This window comes from Gobius niger (assembly GCF_951799975.1).
Source record: "Gobius niger genome assembly, chromosome: 3".
Classification (NCBI taxonomy): domain Eukaryota; kingdom Metazoa; phylum Chordata; class Actinopteri; order Gobiiformes; family Gobiidae; genus Gobius; species Gobius niger.
Genome location: NC_136854.1, coordinates 17,915,150 through 17,939,889, shown reverse-complemented (window position 1 = coordinate 17,939,889; position 24,740 = coordinate 17,915,150). Strand labels below are relative to the sequence as shown.

Genomic DNA, 24,740 nt, shown 5'->3' with positions numbered 1-24,740 from the left:
AAAAAAAAAATTTCACTCAAACTTTGCTGTAAATACTGTTTAAAGTGACGTTAGCCCGCAGTTAGCTTTGCCCGTTAGCATGTTAGCTTCTTCGTGATTCCATTAGTGTGTATTGGTGGCTCCGGACCGGTGGCAGTCAAGTTGCAAACATGGTTTTCTGGTCAGAGACACCAGGGGGAGATGAAAGACCCTCCAATCATCCCATAAACACTTGTATTACCCCCACAGGGACTACGGAAAGGATTTATTAAGGTAAACACGTTACTTAGTACTGCTTTAAGATCAGATCAGGACTAAACCACGTCTAAAAAGGGTCACAAATAGATCTAAACTGGACAGAATGATGCCTAAATTAGAGAAACACCTAATGTAAATACATTGCTAAAGCATGAATGAAATTACCTGGATTAAAAATGAATAATGTTAATGATGCTAATTAGCTCTTATAACTAAAATAAACGCGTTGCAGACGTTTGAAATGTATACAGATCCATGATACAGACACATACATAACGTGATGGTTGCTAATAGGGCTTCTGTCATTGCGCTCACGACTTTTTGTTTTTGTTGTTGTTGTTTTTGCTCCCTACACGTCTGTCCCATAACCCGCGGTCAGCTCCCGGTCCGGTCCCCTCCGCTCTCTCCGCCGCGGCCAGTCGCGCAGGTGAGGTCACCCTCGTGCACCTCGGAGTGGCCCCCGCTGCCTCGTGCGCGCTCCCGCCAAGCCAAACGCTGCGGCTACGTCACCGCGCTCGCCCCTGTTCTCGCGCGCTGGTTAAAAAGAAGGAGAAAAGAGCACGGGGAAACATGTGAGCGCACCGAGGACTTAAGTGAGACACAAGTTTTGAATTCTGATATGGTTTTGGCTCTGTGCTAAGGATTTACGCCTGCGGGAAACGCTACGGAGTTTTACCCTTTTTATTTTTAAATAACTGTCATCAGGATACATTTGGTTTCAGTTTAATTGCATTTTTTTTAATCCTCCAGCCAGGGCGCAGTATTATATATCAGCAGATAAGCTAAATATTTATAATTCATCATTTTCGTTTGCCTGGCAAATATAGGGCATCTGCTTCCATAGCAGATGCAGAATTTGTTACTGTTTCTTTGATTAGATTGGGCCATAAACTCATACGTAGCCAGATTAATTTGTCCCTAATAGAACTTTCCCTTCTCTTAAAAAGACATTTTTTTCCTAGCCTGGTTGTTTTTGTTTTTGTTTTTGTTTTTTTCATTCCGTATTTTTTTTAAATTATGAAGCATTTGCAATTTGTGTTGGTCCTGGCAATCGCAGTGAACGTGTGGGAATGTGGAGACGCAAGATTGGGCGAAAGAGGAGAGCTTAGCCTCAGGAGGAGACGGTGTTACGACGGAAGCGTGCCCAAGCGGCTGAAGAAAAGGGAGAGAAAAGTGCTACTTGAAGGCAGCAGCAGCAGCAGCAGTGGCAACAGCGGCGAGGTCTGCCACAGGTTGTATCCCCGCGTATCGTGCTGCCCCACCAGGAGAGCCGCCTATCAGATCCTACACCGCAGGGATGCCAGGGTACGTGCACTATACTCCATCCACCGCGTTTGCATTCTTTACATTTGGAGGGGGTCTGGTTTCAGAGTGAAAACGCCTCGGGGATGCGTTTACTGCCATTGTGCATTGTCACTCGGACTCTTATTGCTCACACTTTAATGAAGGGTCGGCTATAGTCAGGAGGAACTGCCTCGGGCTACGGGCCATAATGTCGCTTCCGAGTGTCTCCACACGAGACAAAAACGCTTTATTTCAAAATTCCTTTCTGAGTTTGCGTGTGGTAGAAGTCTGTCTGGGGAAATGTCCTTGCGCAGGGATGTTCCTAACCTCAAACAACTCTTTTCTTTAGTCGTTTTTTGTGATCTAATTTTACACAACCTAAACTGTTTATGACTCTTAGTTTATGACTCATTACCAGTTGTTTTGAGTTGCTATTTAGACTTACTTTAATTTAACGTGACGCGCGCTTCAGAGTTGCCGGGTAGTCACCAATTTAGGTCGGTTGCATTACCCTCCAAACCGATACATTAGTTGTCATTGCTGTCTATGAATGTGAAGCAATTGTATATTGATGTTGCACTTGAGCTTATCGCTCCTGTTTGGTTCCTCGTGTTGTGCTTATTATTAGACATTGGCTTCTTGGTTTACTCAAGACATTTGACAGGAAATATAAAATGCACATGCGCGTGGCTTTATTGAACACTGTTGGTAACCTTTCACAACACGTGATGTTATGTATCTGAGATTGAAGCCTTATGCGTTTGTATGCGTAGAAGAGAAAAACGACAACTTGTCGCGGATTCCATTTGAATTCTCACCGGGCCATTCTCATGTAAACCATGCTGGAATCATTCAGTGTCTGGGTGGTAGCGCACTTTGTGCTGCGACAAAAAGCCATATTGCATCATTTAATTTGCTCAAGTCATGCAAATAAGAGGGGGGACTGAATAGGACGAACTCGACTTCTCCTCCTCCCCACTACACTGCCCACACACAGAGTCCTTTCTGATTATGGAGAAAGAATAACAACAACACTATTGTGTTTGTTGGTTTCACTAATGGGAGAAGCTGGAGAACATCATTCTCCCCCAGTCACCAATCCTGTCCAAGTGTTAATGCCTTTGAGAGGGTGTCTGTCCATTGCTGTATCCCCCTGCCAACCAACTTACACCTATTCCCCAAGGGCAAATGTTTTGTTGAAGCTCAGTATTGCCTAAACCGTGGCTTCTCTCGTTCCCAGTCTCTCTGGCTGCAGACCAGGCAGAGGCTTTGCTGGTTGTGTCATTCTTTATAAATAAACCTAACCATATTTTCATTATTAAATTAACAATTGTAATGCCAAAAAAAGTATCAGAAACAGTTCCCATGTAGAGGGATGCTTTGAATTACCCATATAACCCCTCACAAAGGCTAACCTAACAAAAGTTGCATTGTGGTGTTATTGACCAATGCCTCTGATTATGCTTTAACACTGACCTGATTTCCGTGTCTCCAAGAAAAGTGCAACAGCTCAGACTTATTGCTATTTGTCATGCTTTTGAGGAACACGCTCAGGGAGATGCAGCAAAAGACAACCAACAAAGCGTCACTTGTTCTGGTCTGGATAATGGCAACATTGGAACCCATCCCAGTAACATATGGACGCAGGGCATGGCTGAGCGCACACACACACACACGCAACTCTCCGCGGACAGTGTGCCAGCCCATGGCACGCAGAATCAATGGGCAATTTAGAGCGGAGGCATACTCACCCAGCAACATGGCATTAGTGTACAGGGCATGGGCACAGGCGGACACACCACACGCAGCAGGAGCCAGCCTTTATACCCAGATGAGACATTTTGATTGAAACAGAATCTGCCACCTGTTGAGGGGCCCGGCGAAGAAAATGTCTTCACCAGCGGCAGTTCGTCCCGCAACATAAGCAAAGCTTAAGGGGTGCACACATATGTTGGCCTTGAGTCCTCCCGGTCTAATTGACTTCGACAGACTGCTAATTTGTTGATACCAGAGCAGGAATGATGTGCCTGCCTATCTCCAAATTGGTGTTTACACATGGACCTCACACAGAGCAAAGCACTACCAGCCAGCTCGCTTGTGCGCAGTGTCTGCTGGCAGCCGTAGCAGCACGACTCTTGACCTAAAACAGATTACTTTGTGTTTTATTGCGGCCAATTTGTTAAGGTAAATAATCCGGCTAATTTCTTTGGGATTAACCCTTGTGTATGTTAGCGTGATGACCGCGTATCAGGCTCAAGGTGTCGTAAATATGAAGTGGTTTCTTCAGGCGGTGGTCAAATATTCAGATGCTTTGTGTTGTGCATGTGAAAGTGTCTCAAAGGTGTAGTATATTTACAGCATCCTCTCCATAACAGGTTGTCATTGTAACCTATGGTCTCTGTTGCGTGTGGTCTCCTCAGGTTTTCTCCACAAATAATACAGAATGTGGCCGGCTCTTGGAGGAGATCAAGTGTGCGCGCTGCTCTCCCAATGCCCAGGTGTTGTTCCACTCCTTGGACATGGATAAGATGCCACACAGGGAGCCCGACCTGCCGCGGCTCTGCCACGACTTCTGCCGTGAATTCTACTACACCTGCAGGGGGCACATACCAGGTAATTACATAGTGAGTAATGACAGCGAACACCACAGTAAATTATTATCTGGAGTGGTTACCAGGTGACAACAAGGAAACATGCATATGGTGGCAGGCTGGTTAGGTTCCTCTCAGGGTGAGCAATAACTCATTTGTCTGAACTGTGAATAATAATATTAATTTACTCATGATGTTGCCTCATCTGACCTCACATCCACTGTATCTGAAAACGTTCCACACATTTGCTGTTCACCGTGATATTTATCAGTTTAATTTTTTGCAACTGCACACAAATGTTTGATAGATTGCACAATTTTAGGAGATACAGATGTGTCAAAATGCATCTAATCCCTGATAAATCCCTTCATGATTTCTCATGTGTCTAGATCAAGTTTCTTTAACATTCTGAAGTGAAATCCTTCGAGCCAGAAATGTTAAAGTTTTTTCTCTATATAATATATTTTGTCATCAGTTGGAGAATTTGCTTCGGCTTGCTTAAGTTTAAAGGAACATAAACATAAATCTTTATGTAGTCAATATACGGTTGGTAAATGACAGGAGCCTGTCTAGCCTATGTCCCAAAAACGTTTGGTCTTTAAAAGAATTTCCTTTGAAGGGATGCAAGATCACAGGTACTTATGCCTCCAGAGTGCATACCAAACATGATCAAACACTTTTTGGTCTGACTTTTTCTCCTCCAGCCAAGTCCTCTTTTCAAATCTCATATGCCACAAAAGAACTGATTAGATCTGCTAAGGTCTGCCACGGGGGGCCATTTCAAACCCACCCTCATGCTATTCCACCGCCAAAGTGAAACACTTTATCACAGATAGTTCTTGAGACAGTCCTTATCTAAAACCTGGCCATATAACATGGGCCGTGTAAGAAGATTTGAGTTGACAGGTGTGAGAAGTGGGCTGGACAAAGAAATCTTTTTGCTTCGGTCACAGGCTGGTTCTGCCCCTGCTCTCCCCCTTCAGGGTCCCTCAGCCCCTGCTCAGATCAGCATATGTGGTGACGAATGACACATTTATTTTTCTACAAAGCTTGTGTGTATGTAAAGCTGCTGAAGTGCATCAAGATGTCAAGTGCTTGGGGTGGGCCACCCAGGTTGTGTTGGAAGATAACCAGATGGAAGTATAACATTAGCACAGGGGAGTCGGAGAAATGGACAGGCCTCTGTCTACCACTCCTGCTTTGTTTCTCTCCTTTTTGTACATCTCCTTTTTGTTCTGTCCATCAGGTTTTGCTATAGTTCTATTATATTGCTTTTTATCAGTAATAAATTAGTGTTGTCCCGAGATCTGAATTGACGTGGAAGAGACCTGGAACAAGCCTACTGCTATAGTGAAAGAGGACAGGAGGTTAGTGTCACAGAGGCAGCGGATATGAGCTGAAAAACTGTGGCAGTCCCTAAAAAGCTCCAGAGAACATGTAACAATACAGCAAAATGTTCTACCAACAATCACCACTTTATTATACTATGATACTGTTTTACTAGAGGAGGAACAGAAACTTACATCTGATCTTCAATTACAGAGATTTTTTGTATAATGTCAAATGTAACAGTGTTTTTACTGATCACAATTGTGGATTTATTCACAATTACATAAAAAGAATAAGAAAAACATTTTTCAAGATGTAAAAGTTGAATGCAGAATGAGCCCCACACTCAGACCCTTTGGCGAGAATTAACAGAAAGGGACTTTATCCTTCTGCAATACCAGCTTATGTCCCCAATAAAGTCCTTTCTAGTGTTCGTGTAATGCCAGTAGTTCAAGCTCAGAATCTGAAGTCTGCAGATCCTCCTTCCATTATCTTTAAAGAGTGTCACAGATTATTTTCTCTTCCGTCATTCTCATCTCCAATGCAAGTATTTCTCAGCCTTGTCATAAAGACGTATAGTCTACTTGTTAAAACTCACTCTTCCACCTTCCTTTGCTGCTGAAGCACCTTCATGTCTTCCCCCACCAGCATGGTTAAGATAACTCCAGGCAAACGGGTGGGTGGTATGGCCAGAGTGCTGTTTGATCTCCATGTTGTGTTTAGATGTTTCAAGGGGATATCCTATCACCTCTTGTACTCGGTGCGGTCAGTCTTTGCGGTCAGTACGGGGCAGGAGAGGGAGATGAAAGAATTCTGCTTGTGTTTTTACCACTGGTGTATTTGCTCTGCGCTTGTCCTCACAGGGATTCGCTAAAGGAAACAATATCGGCATGATTGTTTTTGGGTCGCCAAGGGCCATTGGCATCCTGCACTTTGGGGAGAAAGATGGCATATGTGTGGTCCTCCACTTTCTTAATCCCAGCCTTGCTTATAAAACTCCCTGTGTGAAATTAGCAAAACTGTTCAGGCCTGAATGAGAATGATTCTAAAATTAACTTCGGGTTCAATTTTATAGTTAAATATAAACTATAAACATGTTCTTTGCTTGAATACCACATTTCTGGAGTACTATTTAATTGTACTTGTACACTTGCTCAATAAAATGTAAGTTTGATTTATCTGTGAACCCTTTGATCTGGGTCCTCTTCACTTTTTCACTCATTCAGACCAGTTACTTTGGCCCATCAGGTATAGCCCGTCTTCCCAGGCACATCACATCCGACCTTCCTATGTAATTGCATTGGGCTTTTTATGTTTTTGATAGACTAAGTATATTCTTAAGTGCTGTATAAACCATTGTAACTAACTATATTTACTCTCTGCTTTGACTTCTAGAGCTTTTCCAAGCTGATGTGGATGAGTTCTGCCAGTATTATGGAAGACGGGATAGCAGCCTTTGCTTTCCCGATTTTCAGCGAAAACCACTTCATGGCCAAGATTCCAACTACTTGGGGGATGAGAAAATAGACGATATCAGGTTTGTCATTTGGCTTTTACAATGCTCTGTATGGATTTTGGCTATGTCTTATACATATATAGTCATGTTTTATGTAAGTGTAGCGCTTGTTCAGGCCAATTGTGACAGAACAGAACTTTCTGTCCCTTTGGCTTGTGAGTACTTCAGGACACGCTGCTTCCTTTCAAAACACAACTGATCTGAATAGTCCTAAGTCTTCAGGCTTTATTATGGGATTTCTCACAAGCGTTGTGAGTCTTTGACCTTTTGTGTCTCGCCGGTTGCCCAGGAAACACAAACACAACTGCTACTGTGCCCAGGAGGTGTTGAGTGGTCTGAGACAGCCGGTAGCTGCAGTGCACTGTGGGGATGGATCCCAGCGGCTCTTTGTCCTGGAGAGGGAGGGGATCATCCGAATTCTCACCCACGACCTGGTGATGCTCAAGGAGCCCTTCCTCGACATCCACAAACTTGTACAGAATGGACTAAAGGTATGCACTCTGCTACAGTCACCCCTAACAGGACATGTTTCTGCTTCTCTACTGTATAGCTCCATTTCTCTTGTGTATTTCTCACTTTTAAAGAATTCCCGTGAGTTGAGACTCCTTTTCCTTCCTGGTGCCATTCCACAGAAACATGCTTTCAACTTTTAACTTGCGCCCAAGACATCATTAAAACCATTCAAACATTCGGGGTAGAGTCAATTCACACTGATGTCTAAGCTACTGAAAATCCCAGCCTTCACCAAAGTGCACATGTCCGCACTCTAATAGTAATAAATGAGATAATAACGCCAAACAAGCAGCCGTTCGTCAAGTGTAATTATGACCAATCATTGCACAGTTACCCACTAATTAACTGTACGCACACAACACATTGTGAGCGCTCCTAATTTTCTGCTAATTCACACAAGATGGGTTAATGGCTTTCTTAATCTGTTCCACATTGTTTCTTCAAGGGTGGTAATAACCCACATGACGGCTTACCCAATCCTTTCAGTGGAGAGTTGATTCACAGCTTAAAAGCAGGCCTTAGTAGTAGTAGACTGTACACCACGCCGTAGTCTTTATTCAGAAGTTGCTGTTGCCTCTGGACCCCGGCGTACGTAGGAAATGCCATGCGCTTCTGTCGCTCCAGACACTTAGCAGGATGTCCATAGTTTTTCGAAGTAAAGGGGGAAAAAAAAGTTCTGTATCAGGAGAAGCTGAGTTGCGCGGTGGGCACACTCTCAGACAGGAAGTTTATCTATCACGCACGCCTCCTGCCTCTCTGCTGACAAGACTCGCTGCTTACACCAAGGCAAACCGAGCACAGCAGCCGTCCTACACACACACACACACACACACATGCACACACACACACAGGACGCTCTCGCTCTGCTCCCTTATCATCACTCGCTCCGATCTGGATGTGAATAAGATGATTAAAACAGCAGTCAAGACGCGGCCCGGCGCATCCCCCGGAGCCCCATCGCTCGCTGTCGGCCGAACGGAACGGCTCAGGTGTTTACTGTCAGTGTCAACAGGATGGACCGCTGCTCCTCCAGAGACCCGCCAGATAACGGCTTTATCATCAGCCCCACGCACATGCTTTGATTGTAATGTTCTGTATTTCCTCGCCAGCCCCCTCGCCTGCTGGATTCCCCCCCCGGTGCCAATTAAGCCAAACTGCACAAAAACAATGGCGCGCTGTAGTGTTGCGGGCTGCTAGCGGCGCAGTGGGTGTTCTCTGCAGCTGAAATACAACCTCTATGTGCTGTTTCCTCACTGGCCACCGCACACACAAACACACACCATTCACTCCCGCTCGGTACTGAATAAGGTCCAATTATGGTCACTTACGTTTGTGTGCCATTGCTTATAAAGATAATGGCTAGATCCTCGTCGCAAGTGTCGTACCAAAATATAAGTTGAGGTATTACTGAAGGAGGGGGGGAAAAGACGGCGCTGAACTGGGAGTGTAAAGAAAAGACTGAAATCTTGCGGATCTGCTCAGTTTTTTTTAACGGTTGATTAAAATAGGTACCTGTGGTGTCAACCAGAATGAATGGCTTCCCTATAGGAATACGGACATGGTGATCTTCATTCTTTTGGCTTTAGTTTCGCCCCTCGAGATGCCCACGACTAATGAGCTGTCGGCCAGCGTGGAGTGATTTGCGGATCAATTTGGTTTCACGTTGGATGCTCTTGCCCTCTCCTTGTAAACAGCTACACCGCCCACTTTTCATAATTGTTCGCATCTCCATGTTTTTTACGTCGCTCCTTTTGCCCCGTTGTTTTCAGAGCAGTTGAAATGGCGGAGTTGAGAGATGAAGATGAAACACTGACGGTCTGCCTGCTGACAAGTATTAGCCAGTGTAAAAAGGGATTAGGGCAATAAAACATTTAGCACTATAAAGAATAAGTCACTCCATCTTTCGGCGCCCCCCCCCTCCTGACAGCTGCGGCGCGTTCTCAGCAGTCATCAGAGGCTCCGGGTGCTTCATATAAGCTAAAATAAGGCACGCTACTTATCCTTACATTACAAAGAAGGCGCGCCGGGGTCAAACACGTGTTGCTTCAGGAATGAAAAGACCGCTCTAGTTTCTCATACTGATATCGTTGAGGCAAGGGTTGCAAAACATCAGGCGGTGCTGTTTGGGTTAAAGTGAGAATGGTTTGGATTTACAGTACATTGCTGTCATTTTGTAGTTGCATGGTGTTTTGTTTCTTTTCGATTACAATATTGTGACTGGAGTGGGCAATTGGGGTCAAGTGTCTTACACAAAGGAACATAATGGCAGCATTGAAGGTGAATCCAACTGACTTTATTTTAGCTGCCGTCATTATCATCATGAGTGTATCTCAGAGGCGCGTGTATCGTGTTTCCTCCGGGACCGCCCACATAACAGTGAGTGCTACTTGTAATGGAAACACGACAAGTACATAGTAGAGTTAACAGTTCAGGACGCATGTATTTGGTAAAAAGAACCTTGCACCTGTAGGACCAGTGCTCACACATGTTTTTACAGCTTTACAGTAACTTAGTGGGAGCGCACTTTGAGATCTTGCAGCTCCTAGACTTAGCACATTTAAGTGTGAAGTACGTGGGGTGGAGAAACACCCATGGAACAACAGCCTTTATCCTTCAACCAGACTCTGCGGCGAGGGGGTGGGAGAGGGGTTGTAGGAGAGTGGGGGGTGAACATGTGCTTTTGTTTTGGTCGCGTTAACGCAATTACGGCCGAGCGAGTGCCAACCCGCGCCACGGCAGGACCGGCTGTAGGCGACACCTCTTTCTCTCGGGACATGAACATTGTTAAGCATGGACAATGGAGTTAACAAAGTTTTTAGTTTGACCTGTGAGAGCCTATAATGCTCAAGGAAGAACACAAGGCAGCGTGATGTAAACAAGGAAATGAATGTGAGGCTGCCATCAGAGCAGGCACATACCGCAAAGGTTTCGCCTTTCGGAAGATAACTATAGCGCTTAGAGTTCGCGCTGTCCTTGCGCCAGGCACAAGATCTGGCCCATAAACACTTAAATTAAACATTCTGGTGAATAGGTTTACATAGTTTTTTGGTTATTTAAAGCATTCTTCCCTTTTTGGTCTTCTGTTTTTTTACACTGTGTGGCCAAAAAATAGTTGCCACAGAAAAAAGGTCACATTCTCCAGTATTTTGTTGAACCGCCTTTTCACCAAGATCTTGAATTGATGATGGACGAGCGTGACCACTGCGCAAAGCCTTTTCCAGCACATCCTAAAGATTCTCAATGGGGTTAAGATCCGGGCTCTGTTGTGGCCAATCCATGTGTGAAAATGACGTGTCATCATGCTCCCTCTACCCTTCACTCTTTCACAATGTGAGCCCGATGAATCCTTGCATTGTCCTCTTAGAATATGCCCACGCCATCAGGGAAGAAGAAATCCACTGATGGAATAACCTGGCCATTACTCTGCTGAGCTCATTTAAGTGTTGCTGAACCTCGACCTGGCCAACTGCAGCGACCCCAGATCATTGCTAAAATGTATTGAACTTGTAATTGTTAATACATATCATGAATGCGCATAAATAGCACATAAATGGAGGGTTTCTGTATTGACACTTTGGTGTTGAGACTCCTCCGAAAGCTTCTCGGGCCAAACGCACATTCATTGTTTTGCTGCAATCAGCCCATGCGGAATGCCTTTGGTGGAGGAATGCCCACAAGCCGGGATCAAAAGGTTTCTAGTAACAAAGTATGAGCCAGCAGTTGTGTCTCTGGGCGCAAAGACAGCTGCCTCGGCAAACTGGAATCTCCAGAGCCGTGTGCCACTCGGAGGAAGTCAGTATTCCATTTTAAGCACCGCAAGATGTTAGATAACAACCACTCCTTATCCTTAAGCATAACTTTCCCAGTTTTGCGTGGACGGATGCCAATGCTCCGACAGTGCCAAAACCACATCCCCAGAGTGCGGAGCTGGAGCGAGCACAGAGACAGGTGCAGCAGAAAAAAAGTGTATATCACATGAGAGATTCACTTAAGCCTCCTGCCAAGCTCCGCAAGAAGATTTTTTTTTTCATCAGCCGAAAAGGAATGATTGGATTTGTGCATCAGACTGCTATATAATAAAACCGAAATAATAGCAAGTGGTCTGAAAAGTACACCCGCTGTATATCGCAGGTGTCTGACTGTGATCCACTGTCAGGGAGCACAGGCTGGCACGCTCTCACTGTATTCAAGGTGTCTCCTCGCGTGCCTCTGCGGTTTGTTTCCCGTGGCCCTGGTTGCCAGCGCTGCCCCTCCGCCTGCTGCTGAGGGAGCTGCTCATTAGCTGCAGAGCTAATATTTCAGCCCGTTTAAACCGCCGTGTGTCTTGGTGGTCTCCCCTTGGCTCCGGATCCAGGCCCCTTTAGAGCCATGGTCTTTGACTGGCTCCCCACAGTGAGTTTATTTTGGGGATATGGGTCACTGCATCCCCCGGATTCAACATATGGATCGAGCTTTTCAGGACGGCTCTGACCATTTCCACTTCCCCGGATGAGACGGTCTTGACATTCTTTGGCAAAGTGCGTTCACCTCTGCCCGGACTAACATCCAGCTGCACACGGCTCCGTCCCCTCCCACATAACTCCTCTTTATTTGACTGCACCAATCTGACATTTAGTAGGGCTCATAAATTTTTCCCGCAAAAGAACGAAGCCTTTGGAGAAGAGATTTATTTGTCAACTTTCACAACATTTCACTTTATATTGAGATTGAAAGAACCCCAGTGGCTGATAATGCAGGGCTCTGTTGTTGCTCATTGGTATTTTATGTACATTCTTTCACGCAGAGTCATCTATTTTGCATTCGTATGTGGCCTGTGACACTGTTGGGGCTGAACCAATTTTTATGCTATCCACACAAAACGAGAGAGATCCCAATGTTTTTACAACGTGTGTTCTTTGGACTGTCACACTGACTGCATCTATTCAGAGCATCCACTCTTACAAAACACATTCATAAACTATCAGTGATGAAACATCCGTGCACACGATGCTGGATCTCTGTTTGTGTGCTCAGCATGGCGGAATTTAATTTCTAATACTCTTTCTAGGCGTTCAATAAAGCATGATATGGATTTAAAAACATCAATCTTTTTCACCTAAAGGCGACTCCCAGTATTTGTGGGCAGTACAAAGAGGGGCCGACCTGATCACAGATGATTATTTCAGCTAACTATAATGACTGGACCACCAGCATAGTCACAAGTGATGCAGCTGCCTCCAGGGTGAGACAAAGGTTTACATATTACACAAACAATTTGGATGTTTTCTAAACATGTTGCCAAGACAGTTGGAGCTGGCAGCTTCTCACTTTTCTTTTTTTCTCATTTACTCCTTGCCCCTCCCCCTTTAAAAGGGTTGAATTTTGTATGGACTCTATGAGTGAAGGGGGACAGGGAGCAAAAAGCATAGACTGAAGCACTCTGCACTTTTGTGCTCTCTATGAACTGTGAGTGAGCTAATAAATTCTTTCAGCCACTCAGCGCAGCATTCATGGATATCCCCTGAAGATTACACACACAAATCACTGGACAAAGGAGGCCACCGGGAGGGCCTGGGCGTCACTGGGGCCCCCTGACCCTCAGGACAAGCGCACATAACCAGGCTCCCTTCTAAACCGAGTAAAGGGGATTGTAGAGGAGGTGCAGCTCCATCCAAAGTCAAGCCGGGAATAATAGCTGCTAATGGTACATTCTGTGAGGTGGGAGAAGGTGTGAAGTGAATTGGCTGTGGATGGAGAGGAAAAGAATGAAAGAAAAGCACTGGAATTCAAAGGATTAATAAAAAGAGGGATTAGAAAAGAATAATTTACTGAGCAGGCATTGCGTGTTGTCCTGAAGATAACTGAGGGGGGTAGCACAGGAGCAGCATGATTAACTTCTGTTTCTCAACGACTACAGGGCGGAGATGAAAGAGGGCTGCTGAGCCTGGCATTCCATCCCAATTACAAGAAGAATGGCAAACTCTATGTCTCCTACACCACCAACCAGGAGCGCTGGGCTATTGGACCACACGACCACATTCTGCGAGTGGTGGAGTACACCGTGTCCAGGTACAGTCTCCTTTGAAACTCAGACTGACTGTTCTGTCCGGTGTCCAGTGTAGCGGCCGAGAGGAAAGCGGATGTCTATTTATGTCTGCTATTTATTGATTTGTAAGTTAAACCAGGACATGACCAGGGTTAAGCCAGGACTGAATACGTTCACGTCCAGGGGCTGATGCTGACGTCACCAGGCTCCCATTGTTTAGTGTGAACTGCACTGGAACAGAGTGAACATGTAACAGTATTGCGTATGTGAAGGCTTACGTAGTCATAATTATTGACTTAGTGAGTCGTCACACTGGCTGTGCCACACGTCCATAATCATATATAATAGACTCATTAAAGATGTATATACACATTCATTTCCATACAGCCCCAAGAGTGTATTTGCTGAGGCTGCGTGATTCCACACAATGTTATGTGAATAACATTGTGCAACAACTCAAAGCTTGTGCTCGATCGGCAGTGATCCTCCCACTGTCCTCCACAATGAGGCAATAATTCAGACTGAGACTGACTCCAGACAGTCAACGATTTTGACTAGATTTCTTTCTGTTTGATAGCCTGCTGTGTCATCCGCACAGCTATTACAGGCATAATTTAACCAACAAAATTATTGCTCAATGTAAATGGAGGTAATGTTGACACAGAAAACTAAAGAACGTTGAACAAAAGTCATTTTTTCTTTGTTTTTCACACTAGAGCTTAAAATCAAGGAGTATTTTAGATTTATGTTTTAATTGGTAGTGAAATAAAACATAGTTACTTGGAAGAGACATTAAAGAAACAGCCTTTGGCGCATGCTCCTCACTGTTCAATCAAGTAAACAGTGCACTTCTATGCTTTGAGTAACACTTGCCTCCCTACATTTTTAAAAGAATGACTTCACTTGTAATAAAATGCTTCTTGTTCCTCCAAGCAAAGCAAATGAAAATAGTATTCCATGTTTACTGCGTGTGTTAGGAAAAATCCCAACCAGGTGGACCCCCGGACAGTGCGAGTGCTGATGGAGGTGGCAGAGCTGCACAGGAAGCACCTGGGAGGCCAGCTGCTGTTCGGCCCAGACGGCTTGCTGCACATCATCCTGGGAGACGGCATGATCACGCTGGACGACATGGAGGAGATGGATGGGCTCAGGTCAGAAGACATTTTCACTCAGAAATTAGATTTGTATTCAGGTTTTTTAGCTTCTGCTATTGTGATTCATGAATGTAGACGAGATTTAATACACGTCAACATTAGAAATGCTTTCCAAGGTGCTCATGTGCTGCATTGGTGTTTAGTGACTTCACAGGGTCCATCCTGAGGGTAGATGTGGACACAGACTGCTGTTCCTCGCCGTACTCCATACCGCTGAACAACCCTTACTTCAACAGCACCAACCAGCCTCCAGAAATATTTGCACATGGATTACACGACCCAGGAAGGTCAGTGGAGCTCGAAGGTGACTTGACAAACTCAGACCTACCCCTACAGAGAGTGTGATACAAGTGACCCCATTATTTAACAGCATTTTGTGTTGATTGCAAATCTATTTTGAGCTACCTTTTGAAATGACTACCTATTCATGAATTATCTTTGTACCTTCGAGATTTTGGCCAGTCATCGGTTAAAAAAGACACATTGATTTTCTGATTGACTGAACTGACCTGTCTATGATAGATGTGCAGTGGATCGACTTCAGGTGGAGAATGGGAGTCTTTCATTTCTCTGCACCGATACCTCGGGGAAAAACACCTCTTCAGGGAGAATATTGGAGATTTCTAAAGGAAAGGATTATGGTGAGGTCCAGATTACTGTTGCAACACAGTCCAATAGTTTGTTGAGATGTTTACATTTCATCTCTCTTATATCATCCACAGAAAATGAGCCTTCTGTCTATGACCTACAGTCCAATGGTGGAGCCGCCCCTGTCGGGGGCTTCATCTACAGAGGTTGTCAGTCGAGACGACTTTATGGAAGTTATGTCTTTGGAGATAAGAATGGGTAAGTGCAAACTAGAGTAATTATGTGTGATATTATATCCTTAGCGTCAGCCTCTACATTTAGTTCAAGTAATATTTTGTCTCAGAAAACTATGTCATGTGCACGAGTCGGCTCCCTGGGGAAGCATGTTTTAGGTTACTGTCACCCCAGCGGCTCAGCCTCTAATGTGTAAATGGAGATTAGACACCCTGCCCGAAGCTGTTCGCACTTTTCTTTGGTTTGTAATCCATCGTGCTTTGCTGATGTGAAAGGCTGACACTTGAGCAAACAAAGGGAATGTATACTGGCTGAAGGGGTGCATATTAGGAGCTGGCACAGCATTCAAAACACTGGTCGCATAATTCTGTGCTTCGTTACAATCAGAACACAATGTTATGGCTAAGTGCTGGCCCTGTCATGATGTTTGTTTAGAAACTGGATGTTGAGGTCTTAAGGAACAACATGTGGGTTGTGGGTTTGACGCACAAGCCAGAAATTAAAATCTCAATCATTATATCCAAACACAGGAGGAAATTCTCATCCGCTTGTTATTCATGTCCAAGTCTCCAAAGATCCTGTCAGATACAAACATCTTTTACCCTACTGTGCCGTATGCTTACTGTTGTTTACTGTTGTACGCAATATTATTTTTGCCTTTTTCAAAATCAAAAGCCAGTGCCATGCATGCCATCGACATTGCTATTAACAAATATCTGACTATTGTGTTTTTTGTTTTGTTTTTAGTAATTTGAGGATTCTGCAGAAATCGCCCTTGTCAACGTCAAATGAGGAGCAGTGGCAGGAAAAAGCTCTGTGTCTCGGCTCCACGTCTACTTGTGGCACAACGCTTCTAGGAAACATTTTGGGGTTCGGCGAGGATGAGCTGGGTTAGTAAATAAAATTTGGTAAAGTCAATAACATGTCTCTGTTCCTTGTACAAAGCTGCTGTAGATAAAGAGACCATTAACTTTACCCTCCTGCCAGATCTGGGATTTGTTACATGAATAGATATTTAAATGCTCCTGGATTAGATCAGGGTTTGTCAGTGGTGCAAATAAATATAAAGTTGGAAGGGCATGGTCCCCCACAAACACATGCTTGCAATCCATCCGCCTGTGGAATTTACTTGGAACCTTGTTTAGTTGTTTCTCATTGAATTATCCCCTTGGTTCCTGGTCATAAGTGTCCAATCGTCTCATTAGACTTTTGGCAGGTGCAGCAGAAGCTGTGACGACAAAGATGGTTCTCAATCATTGTGCATGACCATTATTGTCCTAATTCAGAAGCCATTCCACCTCTATTTAAAGGGGGGGTATTATGCAAAATCGACTTTTTCAAGCTTTACATCATGTTATTATGTCATTCACTCATTAAAAACATGCCTGAAGTGTTGCCTTGGCACATTCGCATATTTTTTAGCAATCTGTAAAAACTTTGATGGCAGCCATCTTAGAGATAAGTTTGCCTGAGTCCTCCTTGGAACGCCCCCACCTCCTGGAGACGCCTCCGAGCTTTCGTCACCAGCCGAGTAACCAGCCACTGCTCCTCAGCAGAACCCCCTCCGCACTGATGCCACAGACAGTGTGTGGAGGGGGCGTGTGAAACAGAGGCCTATTTCAAGACATTCACTACAGCCATTTTGAGAGAGCAATTCTATACAAGGCAGTTATTCTAATTTACTGCATTTACAGACCAACCGCTTTTAATACCCCCGCTTTATGATGTACCTGTATTGATAAACTGATTTGCATTTCTGTGTGCAGGTGAGGTGTACATTTTATCAAGCAGTAAAAGCATGGCTCAGTCGCACAGTGGAAAGCTCTACAAACTGGTGGACCCCAAAAGGTACAGTCCACACACAACTCGTGTAGTACTCAAGTGGTTGTTCTTATGATGTCATCAACGCTCAGACATTTACACTGAACTGTATTTGGTATAGACCCTCCCTCCCTACTCTGTTCAGTCTGGAGAAAAAAGGACTGAAATTCTATTCAAATGTATTGCTTTATTGTTGTTTGGCAATACTCACATAAGTCCCCATAATAATAGAGCATGTTCTTGGCTTCTTGGTATAGAATATACTGGATGGCTAGTCATTTATGCCACTTATGTACAGTATGTTAATAGGAATCTCTGATAATTTGTGGATCTCTTAGGGGAAACTTGGAAGTAAACATACAAAAAACTGAACAACTGTGTGCACATGCACGCATTCTCTTACACACACTTTTTTCCAAAACAACGCAGAAAACAAGTCATCACTTGAGCACATGCCACAGTGACGAAACCAACAACAGTGATTCCACGTGTTCACTTTGACAGCATGCGTGAAACTTTAGTGGAACTCACTCCATACTCCACACCTGATGACGCCACACTGTGGAAAACCTGGACTTCATAACTCACGGGAGTCTGTTCAAGTTTATCCTTACCATATGCACAACTGTCCTCGAAATCACACTGGCTGTGATGGATCTATAAACTGTTTGTGAAAGCTGAGTACTTGTCAAAATAAAATAGCCATTTACAAAAGGTAACTGACATTTTCACAGACTATCAGTCTGTGACATTTGAGGTAGAAACAAATTCAGGTAAATACACTCAGTGCTGTTTGAATAAAAAACACCATTATTTACACATACAGTAAAACATAGTCTAAACAGCCTCTTCTGTATATCCATCACCCTAATATAAATACATATTAGGAATCCATGACGGGTTTGACCAAATACAATTGTACTATAACATATCGTATCATGAATGATTAGACTGAGGCGATGATAGTGCCACCCAGGATTTAGTGCAAATTAATGACAGCACAGATATCAAACAGCATTGGCTCACAGCGGGTTTTTTGTTCTTCAGTGCGGTTTCTGGACACACGTCTCCCCAAGAACAATTCTTTCCATCATCAACTGGACTTGTTTAGTCTGCTCCAGTGGTGTTGCCGTCCTGCCTCCTAATCCTCTCTGGCTTCATTATTAGGGTCTTGTTTCAGGGAGGGGCAGAGCAGTGACAGAGGAGGCTAACATGAGTGACCTCAACACTTTATCAAGTCCGGTGGTCCTGCTCTTTCATACTGTAGCACATCTGGATCTGAGGGCCTCTTCGAAAGAGCTTTGTTTAAGAATATGGTGGTTTTGTGGTCTGCTATAGCATTGTGTTTTGATCAACTGTGTGTTTGGGAACAGAGATGGAACGAGGAATTGTTAGGCAGAGCAGTAAAGGCGTACAGGGAAACATTGGCTATAAAATCCCAGCAGTGTTTGTGTAAACATGTCCTGGCCAGATGACTTCATTTCTAGGTATTTGTTTGTCAGTTGGAGTACCCCTCCAATAATAAATAGGCCACCATGCATTTTGTAACATGCTGCATGCGTGTGTGTCTGTGAGAGAGCCAGTGAGAGCAAGACAGGGCCTGTTTGTACTGAGGCAGTGAAGGGAAATGTTTCCAGTCGTAAATCACACATGATGACCAGAAGATGCTCAACATTTGACCAGTTATTCCCCTCACCCTGTATTACTGCAGTATGTCCAAACTGATTACACTGCACGGTCACATTTATCAAAGATATATTCCAAATACAGCTTCACAGTGAATTATAGTCTGTGTGCCTTGTTGAAATATATGTGGCAGTTCTTTAAGGGCCGTCTGTTTAACACATACAGCCTGACTTTATGCTATATTTAATGTTTGAGATCAAGTTTATTTATTCCACAGGATGAAAGTGGATGCTAGAATGTACAGTAGGAGGTGGACAGGCCCACGTCAGCTATATGTGCACAGTGTAACAACTGGACACTATGATGGCGGCTGGCCATCATTTTTCTATAAGGGATTAGCAATGTCAATTACATAATATCTTTCTTTTGAAGCTGACGCTGCACTGTCTTTTCTTGGTCGGTTAAATAAACACAATTAAATCAACACAATAATATAGTGAATATGGCCATCATTTAAACTATCAGTTAGTCTAATAAACTATTTTTATTAGACTAACTGATTACTGAACTATTTTTTTGTGTCTGAGTATTTTTGTAAATATTATTAAGTTGGAGTTTAAAGGTTTAAACTGTGAAGGATTTGTTTCTCATATGTACCACAGGTGGCAACATTTCTTGAAGGCACTGCACGCACGTACTGTTTAGTTTGAAACTGTATGTCACTCACTTTCCCACTTGCCTTTCTGACCTTACTTTACAAGCTGAATTGAAGTCAGCCTCATGAATGACTCGTCACACATTTGGGTTTGTCAGCTTCAGTCTGCACTATTCAATTACAGTGAGTGCAGGGCTTAAAGAGACACAGTAAAGTTTGAATGGGATCCTGGGAGCTCCTTTATGAAGCGATGGATGGAAGTCACAAATCAACCATGTACAGCAGTGGCGAATATATTCATCAGTGTTGTGTACAGACATAAAGAGCGTGGGTGGTGTGTGCACGTCAACATGCACATCTGTGAGCGCGCTGCAGAATAAGCCTTTCTCTGCATGCTCCTAAATCTTCCTCCATCTCTACTCCTTGTAACAAAGCTTCTTGGCAGTCTTTCTGAATAGCTCCAGCCTCTACAATACACAGTAAATTTCTAGCACAATTAAAACAAGGACTGAAGCGACAAAAGAAACCCCCAAACAATGGAGTCAAATGACAAAACGGCGAAAGAGACCACACTGGGCCATTTGATAAAGCTATTGTCAGCGTGCACAATGTACACCACTCCACAGCCCTTTTCTCACATATTCCTCGTGTCACTAACACGACGCAGCAAGTCAACCTCACCTACAGAAGAACGTGTCGGAAAATTGCAAATAGCCGTTATTTTCCACAACTATTATACACATTTTGATGTTGTTGCATTATTTATGTAGTGTACTGTTGCTAGTTCATGTATATGTTGTGTTGCTCTTGTCTCATGCACATCCAGGCTCTCTCACACCCCTCACAAAGTTGATAAATTCCCACAGTGGCTGTTGACCCAGCTGCCTTTGTCAAGTGGAGCTACCAGCAGGTGCTGTTTTCACAGCCACCCTGGCAGCCATGCAGAGTGTTTAGTAGTGCCGCTGACCCTTGCCTGCTATTAACAGTGTTAGCTACAGACCCCCATCTCTCCTGGGACTCTTTCTCTTTCCCTCTCTTTCTGTTTGGATTTGTCTTTCACTTTTTTTCTTAACTGCACGCAGCCTGCAACAACAAAAGCCAGCAGGACCGAGTCTGGAGTTGGGCGCTGATGGGAGCATGGGAATCACCCCTGCTGGCCTTTTCTGAATTTAAAGCACGAGACATTATATTTCTGTGTGCCCCATAAAATCAATCAATATTTCCCAAATCAAGTAATTCCTGTATGCTGAAGTGTTTGCACAGCAATTAAGCTGGCAAATAAAATAAAAATCCCAAAAATGATTCATGTGTGGGCCACCAGGCAATAGGTATTCCTCATCCAAACTCCATTAGCAACTTTGTATATTAGATCCAGATTTGCAGAGCGTGATATGAAGTGATGTGCGTGTGCTTGTCTTTCTATGGAATGATCACAACTCGTCTCCTCCCTGGTCTAGACATCACACATATGGCCAAGGGATGTGTTTGTCTGCATCTTCCAAATCATGTTTATATTGAGCGAAAGGACTGTGATATTTCCCTCATCAAGCGTGGGGCGAAGTCAAGGGGAGAGAACCAGGACTGTACATGGCAAGAAGGAATCGCAGGAGCAAACAGCTGACTATTATTTTGTCGCCTGCTGCAAAAACACCGCCACATAAGAAGCATAAATGTGTTGTGATTTCAATGTTTTTATTGCACCTGCTGACCTCTGTGTCTTTTGCGTTATAGGCCATACACTCCAAAAGAGTGCCATCGGACTGTGGAGCCCCCTGAGCTCCTGATGACGGCCTGCTCCAGACACTGTAAGAACGGACACTGCACGCCCACGGGCAAGTGCTGCTGCAGCCCGGGCTGGGAAGGGCCCCTCTGCAGAGTGGGTGAGTCAACAAAACAAATACTTTCTTAAGGCATTCTGGCTATCTCAAGACACTTTTAAGAGGGCAGACCGTTCTGCAACTGTTCTTATATACCTGTGTCGGCAACACTATATTTTTTTAATGTATTAGATAATCCAATAGATTCAAAAAGCACAGAGAGGGCAGGGGAGGGAGGATCAGCTTCCTGATAACCTGGTGGATAAAACTGTTCCTCAGTCGACTGGATCTGGCCAGTGGATTCCGCAGTCTCCTCCGTGAAGGCGTTACCTTGAAGAGACTGTGTGATGGATGTGTAGGGTCCCTGGTGATTCTGAAGACTTTGGGGAGAGGGGCTCTGCAGATCTTCTTCTGGAGTCTCCTTCAGCAGGATGCAGTGCTGGCGCCGTGTCACACGGTGATGGAGCTGGTCAGGATGCTCTCTATAGTCCCTCTGTAGAAGCGCATAATGGAGGCTGGGACTCTTCTCAGCTTCCAGAGAAAGTAGAGCTGCTGATTACATTGCTTGACCAGTGATGTAGTGTGCATGGCCCAGGAGAGGCTCTCTGTGATGTGCACATCCAGGAACTTAGTGCTGGTCACCCTCTCCACTGCAGCACCATTGAGTGTTAGAGGAGCATGCTGGACCCACGCTCTTCGAAAGTCCACAACAATCTCTTTTGTCTTCTCCACATTTAGAGAGAGATTGTTCTGTGTGCACCACATGGCCACACTGCTCACCTCACTCCTGTAGTTTGACTCATCTCTGTTGCTGATGAGACATACCACTGTTGTGCCGTCTGCAAACTTGATGAAGAGGTTTAAGTCGTGATTTTGGAGAGCAGTCATGGGTCAGCAGAGTGAACAGGAGGGGGCTCAGCACACAGCCTTGAGGAGCCCTCATTCAGTGTGATGGTTCTGGAGGACTTGCCACCTTTGGTCTCCCCGTCAAAAAGTCCAGCTGCCAGTTGCACAGTGATGTGTTGATCCCCAGGTGGAGCAGTTTGTGTATCAGCTGCTGTGGGATTATAGTGAACCTGGAAACAGTGATATCGCCGGCATCCGCTTGGTAGCTTGACACAGGATAAATATTTTGTCTGATATACATCTTGTTTTTTTGCAGCCAAGTGTGAGCCGGGCTGCCGTAACGGTGGCGTGTGCATGGAGCCCAGCAAGTGCCTGTGCAAGAGCGGCTACTCCGGAGACATGTGTGAGAAGAGCGAGCGGGGAATGCCCAACGACCAGGAGAAAGAAGGCATCTTCGGCCAAATTATCGACATGACCTCTTACCTGCTGGACCTGACCAGTTACATCGTATAGGGCCGTGCTTCCCTCCAGTCCACACAGATCTACCTACACCAGCCGCAAACTCGACACCTCCACACAGACTTTGACACTCACCTATAAGCTACATGCTTCTGAGCACCAGGCCTGGCATCCAAGCCTTGTTCACAGCTGTGAGCCAAGATATGGGACTACGCCTCTCCATCTGAAAACACCCACTCGTGCTGAATCGGAGAAACGCTTCACTCTCAGTGCGCAACTCAAGACTTTTGGCAGGGACAGCTGAACGGAAGACTTGAAACGTTGCCTTACTCAAAGCCCCCCCTCCCATTGACACGCTTGCTTCAGTGACTATAGCGTGATGTGGGGCTCCGTCAGGATGCAGTGGTGTTATAAGTTCAAGGTACAAACATAATCGCGAACAATAACAGTGTGCATGGACACTGAAGGAACTACATCCTCTGCTGCAAAGCTACAAGAAGAGTAGGCGCCTTGATGATGACTCCTGATGTGACTGCAGTACTCTTTCAGGTTTCGCTCAGTATGTAAACTGTGGACTGATTCTATTTGAACAATATACCGAACAACAGAGGGCTGTTTTACGCTACATTCGTAGAGACTGAGGACATTGCTTGTTCAAGCCAGTTTTCCAAAGTCTGAAAAGAGTTTTGATCCCCCATGCACTGTATTCTTCTTTTGTAAGGTTCACTAATAATACAAATGAACTTAAATGAACAATGGTAAAGTTTATCTCCATGTACACTATTCAATGGCAGAAAGGTAAGAGACAGCACCATGTTGTATATTTTCAATACAGTAGAGCTTACTGAAGTACTACTTAGCATTGCAAAAACTATAGCATTATTATTGTTATGATAGAGGAGGGTTTATTTTTGTAAGCTTAATAATATATGGGAGAGAGTGCTGTTTATAGAGAGGTTTTACACAAAGTTTTGCAGGTCATATTCATATTTCTTCTCGCTGTTCTGACGTTTTCTACTCTGTGCAAATGCATGTCTGTGCCGGCATAAAGTCAATTACAGTCTGTGTAATTGTTGAGTAACACGCAGATTCGTTTACGCAGTCCGAGGATCAAAAATGTAGTCAGGCTGCCAACGCCACTGTGATGCTAAAAACCATCAGTCTCTTCGGTTAAAAGAGTAAGGAGCATCAGACTATGAAGACACTGTACACATCACATGGTATTCTCACACTGATCGCATCATGCCATTCCCGGTGTCATTAAAGGTTTGAATATGTTGTTTGCATCTTCCTCCTCACCTGTGTTTGCTGAAAGATATCAGCCCCATTGAGACAAAATGTAATTCATGCTGTAAAATTAAAAGTATACTTTTTTAGCACTTAATGTGAAAGTTGCATTGTAGCTGCTGAGACGGCGTGGTGTGAATAGAATAACCATTTTCATATTTTTTATTTAAGTAGCTACACAAATAAAATAATTATTTAAGTTGTTTTGTTTTTACCATTGTACTGTAAGTGATATTTTTATTCATGTATTGTAAATAAAAAAGAAAAACTTTGTTTTCCTTAAAAAAACAACAACAAAAAAAGCAGTATGTTGATTAAACTTTATAGCCTGTCTCACTTTACTGTTTGTAGATACATGTTTCCAAAAAGGATTATGATCATAACATATGGTAATATATTATTTATTGTATGGTCATTACTACAAAGCAATAGATGCAAGTTTCATATATAATTAAAGGTAACACAGCAGCAACTACTTTTCTCCCATTTGAATAGCCAGCTAACCTCAATTTAAAATTTGCAGATAGATGACATTATAGTTGTATACTTCACTATTTATAAATGACAGTAACCCATGTTGATCGTGTTGTGTCAGTACTTTTTGGTTATTCAATCAAATGATTCTTGTCAAGGTAAACCTGGCATCATTTAGGCCCTGTTATGGAAACTAATCCATGAAGCATGACCCTGTTTTTCTGTCTCTTCTCATTCACTTGAATCTGGTACGTCAGAAGCTCATTTTACTCATGAATATGTGT

At 44.0% G+C, this 24,740-nt stretch overlaps 1 protein-coding gene across 1 annotated transcript; it reads left to right on the top strand.

The window, feature by feature from the left end:
• The first annotated feature begins 794 nt into the window (after positions 1 to 794).
• hhip (hedgehog interacting protein) lies at positions 795 to 24,281 on the top strand. The gene is made up of 13 exons (XM_079553106.1): positions 795 to 1,542; positions 3,942 to 4,134; positions 6,837 to 6,978; positions 7,247 to 7,448; positions 13,367 to 13,518; positions 14,473 to 14,646; positions 14,793 to 14,936; positions 15,172 to 15,290; positions 15,372 to 15,495; positions 16,219 to 16,361; positions 17,238 to 17,319; positions 21,305 to 21,453; positions 22,553 to 24,281. Exons 1-13 carry the CDS (start codon positions 1,255 to 1,257, stop codon positions 22,747 to 22,749), a joined length of 2,109 nt encoding a protein of 702 aa, XP_079409232.1. The 5' UTR covers positions 795 to 1,254; the 3' UTR covers positions 22,750 to 24,281.
• The last annotated feature ends 459 nt before the right edge of the window (positions 24,282 to 24,740 follow it).